Genomic DNA, 19,724 nt, shown 5'->3' on the forward strand with positions numbered 1-19,724 from the left:
GACACTGGACATTTGAACATCATAATTCCCTTTAGTAGCTCCAGTGAGGTGTCTCTTAATTGTTTTTTTTTTTTTAGCACAAAGCTGGTACCTTGAAACATGTCTGAGCCACAGTAATCATTCACACAGATCATGGCCTTAGGTTTGAGCCATGTAGATGCCAAGGATCCCCAACACAAACAATAAATGGGAGGGTTATATGACATAGCAAGGACATATGTGAATGGATGCCTAAATGGGAGCCATGTGTGCATCACAGGTCGTAGGGACCTAGAGATGTGGATAGCACAAAGCTGCCAGGTGCAGATTAGGTGCAAGTGTTGTGGGTTCCTTTTAATGCCCCAGTCACCATATTTTAGCTCTTAGGCCCATAGCCTGTGCCTTTAAGACATGCACACATTTGTGTTGCTTTTTATTCATTTTATTACATTTTAGCAGAGTTCACATTTAGCTTGTTTTATATTTTATCAGCTGCTTTTCTTAGACTACATATTTGTTTGTATTTCACATTTATCTGTCCCTTATATGTATTTCTCTCTGTGCCCTGCTCAAGGCTGTACACAATAGTTTACAGGATATTGCAGATCCAAGAGTTATGGAGTCAACCTTCTAACCATAGACATATTATCACGTCAGACCTGTTCTCAGAACACAGCATGTTTTGTTGTATAAACGCCACACAGGACAAAGAAAGATAGAGGGGACGTTCCAGCCAGCCATCTTATGCTGTGCACCACTTCAGTGACAGCTTTGCTGATCTTGGTCTTGTCTTTCGAGCCAACCGGGAAGACTACCAGCAGAACAACAGACAGACCCTTGCCTTTGTTTATAGTATGGGGTGGGGCTTCTTCCACAAGACCGAGACCGGTAGAAAGGCTAACCCTGCTATTCTCTCACTTTAGATGCTAGTCTGTAAGTAGGAATTATTAGACACATTATTATGTCAGGATGATGGGACTGTTGATGTATTTTACTCTAATAGTCACAATCACCACTGTATCATATTTCATCCCCCTAATAATCGCAGCTCACCCCTTTTATCATAGTGTTGTTTCTTCAATAAATGCATTGAAACTTATCCTGCATTTCTTTGTCTACCTTCGCATGGACAAGACTTTTTTGTAACTGAGAGAAAGGGGTATGATCTGTTCCACTATGGCTTCCCTGAGTAGTCCGTGTCATGTTTTTAGGCTGCAACAAATCACCTTTACATTCAAGGTTTGGGTGAAGTGCTCCTAGCTTGCCGACAAGGTCAATCCGATGGCTTCCAGTCAGTGTGGGACTGACTCAGTCACCCACAGTCGGTGGTACTGCCACCCTAAACTCAGCAGTCTTACCCATGTAATAAGAGTCCTATGACACAAGGCCTGGCCACAGGCCGGGCTTTGTGCTCAACTTCTGCTCCACATGGCCAGTTGTGCACTTGGTGGGGGGGTTTGGAGGGGGTTGGCACAGCGCTGCAAGGGTTGGAGGATGGAAGGAGATTGGGTGCAGGGCGGGGCTGCACACCTGGCCCTTTGTCTAACCCCCTCTGTGCATGGCCAAAGGCTGCTTGCAGCAAGAAATGGATGACAGCAGGGGAATTTAGTACAGAGCCTGGTCACAGGCCAGGCTTCATGGCTAACCCCCTCCACTACCCATGGCCAAAAACTGTGCGCAGCAGGAGTTGGCTGCTCGTGTCGGGTTGCGTGCAGGGCCTTGGTGCCATACATTATTTAAAACCCAATGAAATTTACTGAAAGAAAGACAGTTAAAACTGTAATAGTTCTCGCTCGCATGAAGCACAGCACTGGAATTCACATGTTAGGGTTACAAAACACAGAACACATGCCATAAGTTGCACTGCCAGCAGTGTTCAAATCACCAATTTGCCAATAGTACAGAATCAAAGAGCTATCAAGAGAACGACATGGTAGCTGGCATGCGTTTCAGCTTTTTGTGTATTGGTAACCATAATTGGTGAATTGCAGTGGTTTTCAGCGATTGAACTGTAACTCAGTAACTGAGGTTTGTTTTTTCCAGTGTGTTTATTAATTAATTAGGTCACGCATACTAGACAGTGCATGCTATGTCTGTTGCGAAGCATATTTTGTCTTACCAAGAACAGAGAGGCTTGGAACACGTCCATTGCTTACTATTGGTTGTTTTCCCTTGTCACTCTCATTTGCCTGCTTCTTTTTCGTGTCCCAGGTTGTCAGTTACGTTTTTTTGGCCCTTCCATAGACCATTGCTTCTTTGCAGTTTCTTTAATGGGCTAGCATGGCTGCCTTGACTGCTTGCTTTCAAGCTCTACGTTTTATAGTGTGAAGCACTGCATCAGTGTGTGTGTCTTTTCAAGACCTCTCCCTTGTGCATGTCTTTCCCTCCTCACTTTTTGTTCGTCTGTTTCCCGACTTTCCTGCTCTCCTCTCTTTCGTTCAGCCATGTGCTTCTTTCATTGCTTCCCTCCATCTGCATCCTCTGTGTTGCTTTCACCAACTCCTGTGTTGCTTTCAGTCCTTCTCAGTTCCCACTGTTGCTTTCAGGTCTCCTCCTATGTTTGTTCAGTGTTGCATCCCTCCCTCTCCCATATTGTTTAGCGGTTCACACCATACCCTCTCCCGTGTTGCGTTCGCTCCTCAGCCCACCTGTATAAAGAAAATGTTTTACACATTTTCTTTTCTTTATAGTTACCAATCCAACTTGAATCATGACTAAAGGAAAACAAAGAGCCCGTGTCATTTTGTAGGAGCATGCTTGGTCAGCTTGCTTTCAAAATGATATGGGTAGCAACGCTTTTTTTTGTTTTTTTTTGCTTTTATCTTTAGCCATGCTGCTAAGCCAGTAGGGGACAAAATCCAGACCTATTGGCTTTGACAGTGTTTGATTTAAAATTGTTTTTGCACTTTGTTCTTTTTGAAGCACCGGACAGTGATAGAAATATTTGTCCCTGCCTTTGATCCTTTTTAAATGTGATAATTCAAGTCTAGTTGGTAGCACTCCTTCATAATTAAAACAGCTTCTCATTGAAATCTTTTTGTCATGCTTGGAGTACACAGTCAGTTAAAATGTACATTTTGATGGTTGGCGAAGGCTGAAATTGTAAAAGTGGTACTGGATCATAGAATCTCTTCGTCGACAACAGGGGTGAGAGTTGTAGGTATTGGATTAAGGAAGAAATTACGTTTGAATGAAATGAGATCCTTCGAAGGAACGGTGCAGAATAGGAAAGTGTCTCCCAAGTTTTTTTTAGCCGCTTGCCATTGTGATGTGATTTCAACGTCTAATTTATCTCACAGTCCTGAACTTGCACAGAAAAGGGCCCATTTGTGCTCTGAGAATTTTTGCCTAGCTGTGAGGGTGATTGTCATTCAAAAGCACTAATTTCCTCCAACTATGCTTTATATGGCCTCAAACTGGAGGTGCTAGAAGATGAAACTAGTTTAACCTGATCAGCTACATTGAACCTCAGAATTTGATGGCAGGTAATAACCCATCTGCCCCATGTCTTTATTTACTTGGTGGGAGTATTGCAAATGTTATGGGGAATCATGGGGAAAATGTAGGTCTTTTCCCTAATTTCTGCAGGGGGAAGAGATCCCAAACCGAGAACATCGACACAAAAATATCCACAGAAATGCTGTGTATTTAAACCCCATAAGCAATTACGCAAACCGCAGCTGCTGGTTTTTAGGCTGCACTTTATAGCACAGCTTCGCCAGATGTAATGTGATCAACCTAAAAACAGCTTTCAGGAGTACCTCAGAGAGAGGCTTTGAATCCACTCGCATGTGGGTAACCAGAAGGACATGTTTCGATTGGGCAGAAGTTGTGTGCTTCCACAAAAAAAGTGCTGCCCCTCAAGGCAGTTGGGATTATTTTATTTATCTAGCTGCTTGCTCCAGGCTGCCTGTGCTTCAACATTCAGGGCCACGCATGTGACATTGTAATGATGTTCAAGTGTCTTTGGTAACTAGATAATTTATGGTGTTTTGGTTTTCTCTGGCAGCAGCACAGATGGGAGGAGGGCAGTTGTGAGGAATGTATTGCAGACCCTTTACCCTCCCTTTCCGTCATTAACTTTAGACCTAAGAGTGAAGTTTTGTATTTGAGAGCATTGTGGGTGTGACCATGCCGGCTTCCACTAAAAGGACTGTTTGTACTGTACGTTTTGTCTTGTGGGAAAGTTTATATGCAATACAACAGGAATTAGTTGGTTATGGAGGTAAGCAAATGATTATGACTATAGGCCCTCCAATTTATTATGAAATGTTATGATAAAGGCAATAGGCATTTAATTGTGGATTGTTATTGCTCAAATAGAGCCTACAGATATGTATTTTGTTACATGGGCTCTCACAGATTGCAGTAGTAGAAGTTTGTTTTGGTGTTGGTTACCCTGTGTGATAAGCTGTGGATATAGGATGTTTGCTCTGTAGCAGTGCTTGTTAGGACCTCTTAGGAGAGATAGTAGTTTGTTTGGTGTTTTGTCGGAGAGTGAGTTTGAGTTGGTGTCACTAGTGTAGGATATGGTGTTGATTCTCTGGGTGTGGGTGATGCTGGTGAATGGGGTCATGCAGGCGGTGAACTGTGTGGGGGTGAGTGAGCATCCATGTGAAACTCCACAGATAAGGTTAAAAGCATCCTAGGTGATAGGGGCCTGACTAACCTACTTGCTGCTGCCTGTCAGAAAGGAGCAAATCCAGCAAAATGTGAATCCTTGGATACTGGCTTTGGGTAGTTATTGCATAAGTATGGGATGGGAGACTGTGTTGAAGGCGGCAAAAAAGTCCAGGAGAACAAGGCCTGCAGTGTCTCCTATGTTTGATCATCTGACGACAATGAGGGCAGTTTCTGTACTGTGGTGGGGCCTGAATCTGGATTGAGTGGTAATAAGGTGGTGGCTGTTGAGGTGGGTGACTAGATGTTTATCATCTTTTCCATTACGTTTTGCTGGGTTGGGTTGCAGAGAGTTAGGCCTATAGTTAGCTATGTTTTTGGGCGTGCTGAGTGGGGAGGTAGCACTGGGGCTTGTTTTGAGGCATCTGAGTAGCTGGCTGTGATGGAGGGAGTCATTCAGGGGCGCCGTGAGGGCAACGCTGATGGGATCCAGGCCTTTGAAGACTAGGTGAGGGCAGGGGTCTGAGGGTACTGTGGAATGTATGGACTGCATAGCCGTTGCAGTTACTGAAGTGGTGAAAGTCGGCCAGGCCAGGGTGGTATTCTGGATGTTGGTTGTAGTGGGTAAGGAGCTGAGATGGGCAGGAGGGCTTTAAGGGTCTGTGGTGTGTATGAAGGGATGTTTACTTTAACATACCCCTCTTCCCTCTATACCACTGAATTCCAGACCCCATGTTTGACAGCGACTAGCCTCAGGTCTGTCCTGTAAACACTAGAGGTTGTCTAAGAGGTTGCTTGCTAGCAGTGTTTAGAGCCCAACCTTAAAATGGCCTCTCTGGTGTTCTTTAAATCTATGCAGGTTTATATGAAGATACGCTTCTGTTTGCATACCCCTATAGCCCCAGTACCACTGAAGTCCAGAGTCAAATGTTCCACTGTAACTAGCATGGGGTCTATGCTGTAAACACTTGACTTTGCCGGTATTGCTACGAAAGAGGCTGCTTGCGAGCTGTGTTTAGGGTCTGTCTGTGGAATGCTCTCTCTAATGTTCTTCTCTGGGACAGGATCGGGGTGATTCTGTGATACGTTCACTCTCCTGTCTAATTCTCACATTGAACAAAGTTTTTAAATCAGGAGGCTCTCTGTCCCTTCTGCAAAGTGGTGTCTGTTCCTGCATTCGTGCAAGACCATATATCACAACAGCTTATTTGGGATGCACCTAGGGCAGCACAAGCATTTGTGTTTACGTTAGTGTTGGCAGTAAATATTTGCCTGTTCTTAGGTAAGGTTTCCTCATTAACATTTGACCTTGTCAAGTAGCAGTCTTGTCAGGGGTGTGGAATTTATTAAAATATCTACTTGTCCACGGGACAGGTTGCTTCTCAAATCTACTTGTCCTGTAAAAAGATCTACTTGTCCCTTTGGTGCCATGTAGTGTGGCGCCTAATTATGGCAGCAATCTCATTATGTATGAGCTCTGATAATAGCCTCTCTGATTATGCCAGGGCTACTACCATAGTAGGGCTTGAATACTTGCAGTTTCAATCCCTACTGTAGAAATTTCCTTATTTTTCCACCTTTCTGCAGATCTGCATACTGGGGCTGGAGGAAGCAGTAAGCAATAGTTCCAGGGCTGCCTTTGAGTCTGCAGACCTACTAACCTGCATGTTTTAAAGATCTTCACCAGCTTCTCCCTAATATTTTCCCATAATAAGAAAGGTTGGACATTTACTCCTGACAATGGCAGAATTAGAACTTCTTCCAGGGTTGGGAAGAAAGTGGCTGGAGGGAAAATGAACTTGCAAATGCTCAATAGATTTTCACATAAGCAAATCTACACATGCGTATTTACCCATGCTAAAATACAGTTCACAAATATTTTATAGGGGTACGACATATACCATGGGTGCACTTTTGTGACTTTCTTTAAGAATTTGGGGCCACATGTAGGTAGGTTCAGATTTGCGACCCGCAAATTGCGAGTCGCAAATCCGAATGTAGGATGGTGTCCCTGACACAATCCGTGATTCGCAAGGGCTTCGCAAATGCACACCTCATGAATAATCATGAGGTGGGTCGCAATTTGCGACCCCCTTGCGAATGGCGGCCTCACAGGGATGGTGGCCTGCTGGAGACAGCAGACCACCATGTCTGTGACTGCTTTTCAATAAAGCAGTTTTTTTTTTTTTTTTTTAATGCAGCCCGTTTTCCTTAAAGGAAAACGAGATGCATTACCAAAACGAAAAATGAAACGTTTTCGTTTCATTTTTTCAGAGCAGGCAGTGGTCCTGCGGACCACTGCCTGCTCTGAATTTTTTTTTACAGTGACATTCACAATGGGGAAGGGGTCCCAGGGGGACCCCTTCCCTTTTGTGAAAGTGTTAGCACCCATTTGAAATGGGTGCAGACTGCGATTGGTTTGCGCCCGCGTTCGCAAAACAATCCTACATTGCACTGCGAGTCGCAATTAAGAAGGGAACACCCCTTCCTAATTGCGAGTCGCAAAACTGGGTTTGTGCACCGCAATGTGCTTTTTGCACGTCGCAAACAGCGAAAGTCGCTGTTTGCGACATGCAAAAAGCTACCTACATGTGGGTCTTGGTCCCTAATTAGGTCTGGTGTTAAAGACATTTTGTTTTTATTAAACTTCTATTTCTCTCTCTTTCGGCTGGCTTTACTGTGAGTGATCGCATTCTTCTCTTCCACAAGGAGCATATTGGCCCACAAAGTAGTTTTGTTCAGTGTCAGGAACTACAGTGGCAATCAGTGACGTAACGAAACTGGAGGGTGCCCCTTTGCAAAGAACATGGAGGAGCCCCCTCTCCATACCTTTGTTATGCCACTGGTGGCAACGTGCGCTTTTAGAGTTCAAAAACGTTTTGTTTTTTTTTTGCCAGTATTTGTTACAATGTTGAGGGCCTGGTAGCTCCCACAACAATAAAGTGTTACAAAAGCCATGTCAAAACAAGACACGCATTGATGAAACTAAAAGTCTTATAAAAATATGTCAGATCAGTTGGCTTTGTCAGTGTTTGTTTATTTTCATGCTTCCCATAATCGTGTTGAAAATGGTTACACTGATTTTCCATTAGAAATATTTTTGGGAAATACTAGCATGCATCAAAACATTTTACTAAATGACACCTCATTTGCATCTAATCAGAGAGCATTCTGGGAGCATTATACTTAGCCTCATAGCCTAAACTTTTCAAACATGTGTATACACGTTTTTTTTATTTGTACTGGAACCAACGTCAGTAGTGAAGTGTGACCTTAAAACATTTATTTACAGCACTCACCCTAATAATGAAGGTTTTCAAATAATGAACCATAAATACAAGTTCGAACAGCATTATCTTTTGGAAACACATTACCTCAACTGTAGAGTTCCACTCTCTGTAAACAGGCAGCCAAAGGGTTTGTACTGCAGAGGGTTGGGCCTACTTGTCCCAAGGACAAAGTAAACATAAAAACTTGTTGTCCTTGACCCCAAACAAGATGTCCCGGGCTTCGATAGGAATTCCACATCCCTGCTTGTCTGTAAATATTTTACCTTTTCTACATGGCGGTATTGCTAGCTGTACATTTTACCTAGACTAAGTTGTATTCCTTCTTGCTCTAAATATTTGACTGTGTCGAGGTCCTGTACTTTGTTGATTTATGTTGTTTATTGTCCTCTTTAGCCCATGGCGGATTGTGGATGACTGTGGCGGGGCCTTCACCATGGGCATCATCGGAGGTGGTATCTTCCAAGCAGTGAAAGGCTTCCGGAATGCTCCAGTGGTAAGGGATATTCTATTTCAGCCTATTCCAGTGTCACATCTCGGTGGTTCACACCAGGTTCAGGTTTCCACGGAGTGTACTCGGAAGGACTGAGGTGCTTTGTTATTTTGTGTGATCTTTCAGTGGGTTAATCACTGGCTGTAGAGCTGTTATTTACAGCACACCTGTTCAGTTCTAATCAGTTCAGATTCAGCATTTTATTCTTTCACAGTTGGTAATAAAAAAAAAAACTCTATCGAGTTGCAAGAATAAAGAATATTACTTAAGCACCTAGAGACAATTTGGTTTGTGGTATGCATTGTGTAAATGGTCAATAGTATTATTATAATTGGTCGATATTCTGCAACAACGAGGGTTGCTGTAGGTCAGGAATTAAATGTGTGGTAGAGTTGTGCGTTTGAGGTAAGCGCTGTCAGTGCTTTTATTGGATAAAACAAATGCTCTGCTCCCTGTTCCTTCTAAGGTACATCTTATCTATTTTTTCTCTAATGTTTAGGGTGTGCGGCATCGTTTCAAAGGCAGCATGAACGCCATCCGGATCCGTGCACCACAGATTGGAGGTGAGGGGTTATTGGAGATAAGAAGCAAATTATTCCTTGGTGGTTGGAGTTTAGGGACTGTTGGGATAGTGCTATTTTGGAGTATGGCTTTCTCCTGGGCTGTTGAGCTCTTGGCTACTGGGGCAGTCTGATTTGTGGTGAGAGGTGATGAGAGATTGATGGGCTGGTAGAGGTGCAGTGAAAGATACATAGGAGAGTGGTTAATGGAGCTGATGGACCGCTAGACTAGTGCTGAGTTCAGGTGTGTGTTGGGTTGATGAATAGTGAGTGGGTTTAAAAGATGCCTCACCTACTAGTGGTAGGAGGTTATAGGAGACGTGACTGGTGTTGGCTGAAAGTGGGAGACGCTGGGGTTCAGTATGGCTGGGGATGAGTGGTGGATGACTTTTGGTAGGAGGAAATCACTGAGCTATTGAATATTGAATATGTGCTCAGACGACAGCTCTGATGGTGGTTGCACATGAGAGCCAGCTGGGCTAATGTTGGTTTGAGGTGAGGTACGTCAACGGTCACAATGGGTGGAGATGAAGGGCAGGCGATGTGTGATGGGGGACGTTGGCTGGGATGCTTGTGGTTGCAGGTGATGGAAAAGGATGCCATTGGATTGGGTAATAGTAATGCCTGCTCTATACTTTGCTATATATCTGCAAAACAAGAAGGACCATAAGTGGCCGACTGAAAGGCTGGTAGTGATTTGAGATGTAGGGCAGGTGGCTGCCAGTGCGTAGACTTGGAAGATGATTGGGCTCATGCTGGTTCGATGGAAATGTTTGGGCTAGTGCTGGGTGGAGGCGAGGGTTGGCTGAAGTACAGCGGGTTAAGAATGAAGGATAGTTTACTTATCATAAGTGGAGACTGACTTGGCTAGTGGTGATTGATGGAAGGTGAATTGATGACTGAGCTAGTGATTGCAAGTGAGGCGACAGAGCTGACAAAAGACAGGGCTGGTGGTGGTGGGCAGAAGTTAGAAGAAAACTGGTTTAGTGCGGGTTCAAGGTGAGTGTTGTCAGTGGTAGTTTTGGTGGAAAGTGAACATGAGAAGGCATGGTGGGTGAGGGTGGAGGTATTGCTGTGTGGCAATTTACCTTTTAGTTCTTGAGTGTTTGTATGCATAGCAATGGTAGTCCATTCGTTGTTCACTAGTATGCATGTTGTGGGCACTTTAGGGTGTTTTGCACATTATGTGTGCCCCCTAATATCCTCCGGTGGATGAAGTTGCAGCAGAGCCTTGAGGTGAGTGGGCAGGCAGAGGGATGGGGTGTTGTAAGGGGCACAAGCAGACTAAACTCCATGCAGAAATCTGTTGGACATCCTCTCCCTGTTCCATCACTGTTGATTGTATACAATCCTCCTCCCTTCTTCTGCCTATTTTACCTTTGTGTGTTCTAAACCAAGCTGCCAGCTGTTGCTTCTGTTTCCAAGCCTCTGCTGCCTTTTTTTTCTCTCCTCAAGTCTTGCCCTGTTTGCTGAACTTTCTTTGTCCTCTTTCTTCCTATGAGTCTTCTTCCTGGCGCTTAACATAATTTTCTGACCATGGTCGGTTACCATTTAACAGACGCCCCCTATCTGATGTAGCATCTTTGCATTCGGGCAGATATCTTTATCTTTGCTCATGATGCTTCTTCTCAATGCCTTCCCCTGCCTTTGCTTGTCTCTCCCCAGCTCAGTGCCAAGCTTGCTGTGACCTTGCTGCTCCTCTCATCTCGTGGAGCCTCTTTTCACCTCCCCTGCTTGTATTCTAGTCTTCCGTCTGCAGAACTGACATTAATAATTGTACAGCATTTATAAGTCTGCAGACCTTACTCTGTTCATCTCTCTAGGGTGTCTCCTTTATGTGCTGAAGTTGCTGTACTAATGCCATGCCTGCACTTTCAGAAAGCCTCTCTCCCTTCTTTAATGACTACTTAATGGACTGAACATGATGCATTTGTCACCTGTCTGTGCCTCAGTCACTTCTCTTACGCTAGATTGCTATTCCAACTCTGCACCTGTTGAAGCTCTCTTGTCTGTCTGTTCTGACATGCACGTACTCTTCTGAGAGCGGCTGTGTAATGCTGCATCATTTGCAGCCCCATGAATCTCTCCTGGCTTCTTCTGTACATACATGGGATCCTCTTCTGTTTTTATGCATGCCTGTGTGTGTGGGTTGAACTTGGATGTACTAAACTGCTCTGTTGCCTCGCTCTCTCTTCGGTTGAATAACCCTCTGGGTTCTTAATTTGCTGAGTAAAGGCTGCGTCTAGTACTGTCAAAACCCCTTGCTGCTTCGAGTCTGTTTCAGTGGCCCGAACTAGCTGTGCTTAGGCAAATTCTGTTCCTAGACAATGTTGTCCAGCGCTACCCGTTGGTCTCAATGTCTTCGACATGTATATGCCTGAGGCTCCCTCCTTGTTCTGCGTCTTTTGTGCTTTGTGTGATCTATGTCTGGACAATGATGTTCCAGGATTAACGCATTTGATCCCATTCTTTTGAACTTTCAGATTATTATAAATCATCATCAAGGGGAGTGTAGGATTCTGCATATTTTTTTTTTTTTTTTTTCTTTTCTAAAGTCAGTGAATAGGCTGCGTGTTTGCTTGAAAGGCACTGAATCTTGAACTCAATACTTCTTCAGATGGTTCTTGCAGATAGTATAAAATGAGAAGTAATATTCTTTGGTGTGGCTTTATTCATTAAACTGGCTGCTTTAAGTTGTAACTTGTATTATTGTTAACAAGCCAAACGTAAAGAGAGTTGAATAGTGCTATCAGCACAAAATAGTCAAATGAGGTGAAATGACCATCAGAAGTCAAAGGTCAGAAGCAATAGATTGTTCATTTCTAGATTTGTAGTGAAATAAATAGTTTGTTGTCGATTACAACACACAGATTATGCTCATCTAGGTTGTCCAGTCGATGAGTCCATTTGAATGAAGTGGTATCTGGTTGTAACTGTTCAGAAATGATTTGCTCTGTCCACGTTGGATTTGGATTTCCAACAGATGGCTGAGGATGGCATGTTTGGTTCAGTTCTGTGGGTTTGTTTCTCCCTTACTTACCTCATTCTTGCGTAATCATTTGTATTTGTTGACATAGCATTGGAATTCAAAGCTGTTATCCCAACTGCATCAACCTAAGTCTTACTATAGAAGTATCAAAAGTAGGTAAAAAGTAATGACCTGTGTGATGAGCCATGTGACAAGTTGCATGTGGCAACTGAAGCTTGCCTAATAACACTAGCTTAGCCTAGATCAAGACTGATCAACCCATGAGAGAGTGTTTCGTCTCCTGCACCCACGGTTTGAGACGGTCCATCTTGTTTTGATTTACGGTTTCCAATGCAGCCACCAAGCCTATCCTTATTGAGGCTACTGCATAGCTAGCGCTGTCTGACATCTAACAACAGGGATTTGTGACTCCCATGTGGCCAGAAGTGAGCTTGTTTCAATATGGACTTGAAATTCTTCAGTAATTAATCACTGGCGAGCGGGCCTTTAGAGGAAGTCTTCATATTTATGTAAAGCTAATTAGCATGTCCAATGAACCCAGAGCCACAGCTTAGTTGAAGCCACTGGTATCAGTGCACGTGACCAACACTGACTCATGCCTTTAAAGCAGCTTGAGCAATCCTTGAAGTGTGATGATGGCCTAGACCCACTGGAGCGACTGAAGGCCTTGCTTACGCAACAGTCTGTTAGACAGACGAAAAGACCTTGAATGTTAAACATGAGAGGTGTGATATCTGCCCGCCGAGCTGGGTTTGGGATGGTAATTTTTGGTTCAGATCTGTTAGTTTGGCATAGATGTTAGGACTACAACATAACGCGTGGTACCATTATCTTAAAAAAAGTTCAAGCAAAGCTGATGCTGGATTCTTTATCACAACTGTTAGTTGTGCGCAGTCTGCAGGTTTCATGTATTTAGTCGCTTGTGATAGTGACTTACTTGACGCTGCTATTCGGCTTACATCTGCCGCCTTCTGACTATATAAGAACATGGCTGCAGGTGTGGGGTTAAAATATGGTTACTTGAATGTCTTTTTTTTTTTTTTAATCTAAGCCAAAGTCACTATTAATCGAGTTACTACTAATTTAATTTTGTTAGGGTAACATCTGGGGTTACTCTCGTCATTTAATTTAGGATTGTTGGTGAAGAGCTGAGAGTTTTATTTATGGTTAGAATTAGGATCTGTGTTGCATTAAGGTGACTTATTTTCTTTTAATTTAGGGTTGGAGTTAACATTAGTGTTAGGACAAGGTTAGTTACTTTATAAAATTGAATTCCCAGTTGTAAGATGCATAGTTAAGGTTAATATTGGAGTTAGGGTAAGGATAATGCCAAGCATTAGGCTTGGGGATAGGGTAAGGGATAGAGATGAAAGGAATGGCCTTACCAGCATCAGACAAAGGCATTTGAATTAATGAAATCAAATTGGGAAGTAGTACTGGTCAAAGTAATGACTTACATGTTTTGTGGTGAAACCCTGGCTATATTTCTGTAAATCTGCCTCTCTTTTTTTCAGCCTGAGAAACAGGGGGTCTGGTAGGCCAGTCTGCTGCTGTCCTGGAGGCCAGCTGCTGCAGAATGTAGTTTAGTCTCGTTTTCATGGCTCTTTTTCAGTTTTTCTGACTGGAGCACCTTTTACTGTGTAAGCATCTTTAGAGCTGTACGGTCAGTGTGTTCACCTTTCCCCGTCCCTTCTGTCCCGGCAGGTAGCTTTGCTGTTTGGGGAGGCCTCTTCTCTACTATCGACTGTGGACTGGTTAAACTCCGTGGGAAGGAAGACCCCTGGAACTCGATCACGAGTGGTGCGCTCACTGGGGCCGTTCTCGCTTCCCGCAGTAAGTGCCAAAGTCTTTGATGCTAATATGCTTAAATGAAAGGCCCTCATTCCTAGGTCTGGGATGTCCAGAGGACTGTTACGCCCCAGAAAAGGTTTACGGAACCAACCTTTGTTTGGCTTCTGTTAGTGGTACCAAATTACTGCATACAGCTGGAAAAAAATCCTTTTTGGAGTATGTAGAGTACTAGAGGAACCACAATTGTATTTTACCCCAGTGCTAAAAATCCTCACACTGCTCCTGGATGTCCTGCAGTTTTTATGGTATAAGAGATGGGGCACTGCACTTTTAGAAACACCCCACTGCTGACCCACAAAGTTCCACATACTTGCCTCTGAAAACAAGAAGTGGTTTGGTGACTACAGAGTTCCTCAAGTGGTCTTCAGAGACCCTGTGCCCTCCTCTCCTTGTCCCCAGAACCTCTCACGTATAGTAAATGAAACCACGGTTAATGTGCAATTATGAGAGGATATAGGCACAATGAGTCAGTCTAGGGTGCCACTGGCATTGCAATTGCCACCTTCACTGTGACAGCTGCCAGCTATTGGATGGATGAGTTTGACTAAAAGCTTGTAACTCACCTACCTAAGAAACTGAAGCGCATGCTCCACATCATTAGTGTTTGCTTGTGCACAAGCCTACCAGCTGTGTGCCCGCTATGATCGATGGGTAGAACAAAGCTGCTGCACTTGTGTGGTCCTCGGTGTTGTGGTTAAGTGAAGCTGACTGTATCAAGATGTCTGAGTCTGTGGGGAACACTGAATTGTTGCCCGTGCTCGCCAGTCTCTCATGAAAGCACCAGCCTGTTCATATCCTTTGGTTTCCTCTTGGGTCACACCTCTGCTCCTCTCTCTCTCTCTCTCTCTCTCTCTCTCTCTCTCTCTCTCTCTATCTCTCTCTATCTATCTCTCTCTATCTCTCTCTATCTATCTCTCTCTATCTATCTCTCTCTCTATCTATCTCTCTCTATCTATCTCTCTCTATCTATCTCTCTCTCTCTCTCTCTCTCTCTCTCGTAGGTGGTCCTCTGGCCATGGTGGGATCAGCCATGATGGGTGGGATCCTGCTGGCCCTGATTGAAGGCGTGGGCATCCTCCTGACCCGCTACACTGCACAGCAGTTCCAGAACCGTGAGTCCTCTTATGGCTGACATTGGTTGTTGGATGGTAGTGGGAGTGCATGCGCCCTCTCTCTTCTTGCCATGAATGGAGTGCATGTAGCCTCTCTCTTCCTGCCATGAGTGGAGTGCATGCGCCACCTCTCTTCCTGCCATGAATGGAGTGCATGTAGCCTCTCTTCCTGCCATGAGTGGAGTGCATGCGCCACCTCTCTTCCTGCCATGAATGGAGTGCATGTAGCCTCTCTTCCTGCCATGAGTGGAGTGCATGCGCCACCTCTCTTCCTGCCATGAATGGAGTGCATGTAGCCTCTCATGTAGCCTCTCTTCCTGCCATGAGTGGAGTGCATGCGCCACCTCTCTTCCTGCCGTGAGTGGAGTGCATGTTTCCTCTCTCTTCCTGCCGTGAGTGGAGTGCATGTTTCCTCTCTCTTCCTGCCATGAATGGAGTGCATGTTTCCTCTCTCTTCCTGCCATGAATGGAGTGCATGTTTCCTCTCTCTTCCTGCCATGAATGGAGTGCATTCTTCCTCTCTCTTCCTGCCGTGAGTGGAGTGCATTCTTCCTCTCTCTTCCTGCCGTGAGAGGAGTGCATTCTTCCTCTCTCTTCCTGCCGTGAGAGGAGTGCATTCTTCCTCTCTCTTCCTGCCGTGAGAGGAGTGCATGCGCCACCTCTCTTCCTGCCGTGAGTGGAGTGCATGTAGCCTCTCTTCCTGCCGTGAGTGGAGTGCATGTTTCCTCTCTCTTCCTGCTGTGAGTGGAGTGCATGTTTCCTCTCTTCCTGCCGTGAGTGGAGTGCATGTTTCCTCTCTTCCTGCCGTGAGTGGAGTGCATGTTTCCTCTCTCTTCCTGCCGTGAGTGGAGTGCATGTTTCCTCTCTCTTCCTGCCGTGAGTGGAGTGCATGCTTCCTCTCTCTTCCTGCCGTGAGTGGAGTGCATGCTTCCTCTCTCTTCCTGCCGTGAGTGGAGTGCATGTAGCCTCTCTTCCTGCCGTGAGTGGAGTGCATGCTTCCTCTCTCTTCCTGCCGTGAGTGGAGTGCATGCTTCCTCTCTCTTCCTGCCGTGAGTGGAGTGCATGTTTCCTCTCTCTCTTCCTGCCGTGAGTGGAGTGCATGCTTCCTCTCTCTTCCTGCCGTGAGTGGAGTGCATGTTTCCTCTCTCTTCCTGCCGTGAGTGGAGTGCATGCTTCCTCTCTCTTCCTGCCGTGAGTGGAGTGCATGCTTCCTCTCTCTTCCTGCCGTGAGAGGAGTGCATGCTTCCTCTCTCTTCCTGCCATGAGAGGAGTGCATGTTTCCTCTCTCTTCCTGCCATGAGAGGAGTGCATGTTTCCTCTCTCTTCCTGCCATGAGAGGAGTGCATGCTTCCTCTCTCTTCCTGCCGTGAGAGGAGTGCATGCTTCCTCTCTCTTCCTGCCGTGAGTGGAGTGCATGCGCCACCTCTCTTCCTGCCGTGAGTGGAGTGCATGCGCCACCTCTCTTCCTGCCGTGAGTGGAGTGCATGCGCCACCTCTCTTCCTGCCGTGAGTGGAGTGCATGCTTCCTCTCTCTTCCTGCCGTGAGAGGAGTGCATGCTTCCTCTCTCTTCCTGCCGTGAGAGGAGTGCATGCTTCCTCTGTCTTCCTGCCGTGAGTGGAGTGCATGCTTCCTCTCTCTTCCTGCCATGAGAGGAGTGCATGCTTCCTCTCTCTTCCTGCCATGAGAGGAGTGCATGCTTCCTCTCTCTTCCTGCCGTGAGTGGAGTGCATGCGCCACCTCTCTTCCTGCCGTGAGTGGAGTGCATGCGCCACCTCTCTTCCTGCCGTGAGTGGAGTGCATGCGCCACCTCTCTTCCTGCCGTGAGTGGAGTGCATGCGCCACCTCTCTTCCTGACGTGAGTGGAGTGCATGCGCCACCTCTCTTCCTGCCGTGAGAGGAGTGCATGCTTCCTCTCTCTTCCTGCCGTGAGAGGAGTGCATGCTTCCTCTCTCTTCCTGCCGTGAGAGGAGTGCATGTTTCCTCTCTCTTCCTGCCGTGAGTGGAGTGCATGTTTCCTCTCTCTTCCTGCCGTGAGTGGAGTGCATGCTTCCTCTCTCTTCCTGCCGTGAGTGGAGTGCATGCTTCCTCTCTCTTCCTGCCGTGAGTGGAGTGCATGCGCCACCTCTCTTCCTGCCATGAGAGGAGTGCATGCTTCCTCTCTCTTCCTGCCATGAGAGGAGTGCATGCTTCCTCTCTCTTCCTGCCGTGAGTGGAGTGCATGCGCCACCTCTCTTCCTGCCATGAGAGGAGTGCATGCTTCCTCTCTCTTCCTGCCATGAGAGGAGTGCATGCTTCCTCTCTCTTCCTGCCGTGAGTGGAGTGCATGCTTCCTCTCTCTTCCTGCCGTGAGTGGAGTGCATGCTTCCTCTCTCTTCCTGCCGTGAGTGGAGTGCATGCTTCCTCTCTCTTCCTGCCGTGAGTGGAGTGCATGCTTCCTCTCTCTTCCTGCCGTGAGTGGAGTGCATGCGCCACCTCTCTTCCTGCCATGAGAGGAGTGCATGCGCCACCTCTCTTCCTGCCATGAGAGGAGTGCATGCTTCCTCTCTCTTCCTGCCGTGAGTGGAGTGCATGCGCCACCTCTCTTCCTGCCATGAGAGGAGTGCATGCTTCCTCTCTCTTCCTGCCATGAGAGGAGTGCATGCTTCCTCTCTCTTCCTGCCGTGAGTGGAGTGCATGCGCCACCTCACTTCCTGCCATGAATGGAGTGCATGTAGCCTCTCTTCCTGCCGTGAGTGGAGTGCATGCTTCCTCTCTCTTCCTGCCATGAGAGGAGTGCATGCTTCCTCTCTCTTCCTGCCGTGAGTGGAGTGCATGCTTCCTCTCTCTTCCTGCCGTGAGTGGAGTGCATGCTTCCTCTCTCTTCCTGCCGTGAGTGGAGTGCATGCTTCCTCTCTCTTCCTGCCGTGAGTGGAGTGCATGCGCCACCTCACTTCCTGCCATGAATGGAGTGCATGTAGCCTCTCTTCCTGCCGTGAGTGGAGTGCATGCTTCCTCTCTCTTCCTGCCATGAGAGGAGTGCATGCTTCCTCTCTCTTCCTGCCGTGAGTGGAGTGCATGCTTCCTCTCTCTTCCTGCCGTGAGTGGAGTGCATGTTTCCTCTCTCTTCCTGCCATGAGAGGAGTGCATGCTTCCTCTCTCTTCCTGCCATGAGAGGAGTGCATGCTTCCTCTCTCTTCCTGCCGTGAGTGGAGTGCATGCGCCACCTCTCTTCCTGCCATGAGAGGAGTGCATGCTTCCTCTCTCTTCCTGCCATGAGAGGAGTGCATGCTTCCTCTCTCTTCCTGCCATGAGAGGAGTGCATGCTTCCTCTCTCTTCCTGCCATGAGAGGAGTGCATGTAGCCTCTCTTCCTGCCATGAATGGAGTGCATGTTTCCTCTCTCTTCCTGCCTTGAGAGGAGTGCATGTTTCCTCTCTCTTCCTGCCGTGAGTGGAGTGCATGCTTCCTCTCTCTTCCTGCCGTGAGTGGAGTGCATGCTTCCTCTCTCTTCCTGCCATGAATGGAGTGCATGCTTCCTCTCTCTTCCTGCCGTGAGAGGAGTGCATGCGCCCTCTTCCATGCAGTGCTTGTGCCACAGATCAGTGCTTGTGCCACAGATCAGTGCTTGATCGAACCATGAGTTACTTGTGACGGCACGAATCGCTCTTTACATTTGTATTTTTTTAAATTCCTGGTCTTCATTACTTTTTCCTTTTATTTTTTCCAGCCAATCCTTTTGGCGAGGATCCCAGTCAGCTCCCTCCCCAGAATGGATCCCCGCCCCCAGGCTTCGGCGGGTACGGACAGTACCAGTGATGCTGACCCGGAGGGTCCGTGGGTGACGTCAGCGGTGACCTCAGAACTCAGCTTCCGTCACTTGCAGTAGACATCACCTTTCTTCGTCTGACTGTTTGGCAGGGCGGAAGTGTTACCGGGGGTCAAAAGATGTTAAAAATAAGAGTTATTTTTTCCCCACAAAGACTGGTGCGTAGGGGGAGATGTAGGACAGTTTACCACGAAGTTAAACATGAAAATGTTTTGTACTAAACAAGGTGGGAGGCGGCGGGTGGAAAAGGACTTTCTCTTGCCAGAAATCTACATTATTAAATCTGATCTGCGAAAGAAGCGCCTTCCCCACCTCGAAGCAGCTGTCGCGCTTGTGAAGGTGCGAACTCACGTATCCGCACCCCCCAAAGCAGCACCCCTCCCCTCCCGTGCCTGGGTACCCCGCACACGCCTCTGGAGGGATGGGGTGACGTGCACTCTGTGAAACTGCACCCACGTCGAGATGTTGTGAGTAAGCCCGGGCCGGCCCTGTTTTGGGGGTTTCTGTGAACTTCGCAGCTCGCTGTGGCGGGGCACGTTGAATTGTAGACTCTTTTTAACTGTTCTCTTTTTAAAGTTTCCAAATATATGTTGTGGAAAAGCCGTGCTCTTTTCCCAAGAGGCTGCAAGCTCCTGGTTGGCTCTGCTTATGGTGTGAGGGGTCTTGTTTAGAAGCTGTTGGGAACTATCCGGTGCGCGGGGAGGCGGGAGCCCAAGAATTGTTTTTCTACAGCTCATACCTTGAGCTCGCATAGAGGGGAGGAGCTCTCATATATGATGGCCAACATTAAAGGACACTTTGTAAAACAAAATATTTGCGTAGGATCACACAGTTTGATGACAGCGGGGACGCCGTGTTTTCTAGTTTCTCATTATATAAATGATACTTTGTTTTTCTTTCTTGGCTCGTGGTGGTAGGGTGTGGGTGTCTGAAAGAAGTCACATTAAAGCTCGGCTCATTTAGGGCTCAAGGGTCCAGGAGGTTTAAGCAGAAAGCCATGCCTCTGGCTTGATCCTGGCTCGCCCACC

General features: G+C 46.6%; 1 protein-coding gene across 1 annotated transcript in view; it reads left to right on the plus strand.

Annotated features, from left to right (window-relative positions):
* TIMM17B (translocase of inner mitochondrial membrane 17B) overlaps positions 1–19,507 on the plus strand; it is a 35,993-nt gene extending 16,486 nt beyond the window's left edge. The window contains exons 2-6 of the mRNA XM_069209595.1: positions 8,283–8,382; positions 8,879–8,942; positions 13,633–13,761; positions 14,781–14,891; positions 18,598–19,507. Coding sequence (XP_069065696.1) covers positions 8,283–8,382; positions 8,879–8,942; positions 13,633–13,761; positions 14,781–14,891; positions 18,598–18,686 — 493 coding nt within the window. The 3' untranslated portion in view covers positions 18,687–19,507. The remainder of the gene's footprint in view (positions 1–8,282; positions 8,383–8,878; positions 8,943–13,632; positions 13,762–14,780; positions 14,892–18,597) is intronic.
* The last annotated feature ends 217 nt before the right edge of the window (positions 19,508–19,724 follow it).

Source organism: Pleurodeles waltl, chromosome 10 (assembly GCF_031143425.1).
Source record: "Pleurodeles waltl isolate 20211129_DDA chromosome 10, aPleWal1.hap1.20221129, whole genome shotgun sequence".
Taxonomy (NCBI): Eukaryota; Metazoa; Chordata; class Amphibia; order Caudata; family Salamandridae; genus Pleurodeles; species Pleurodeles waltl.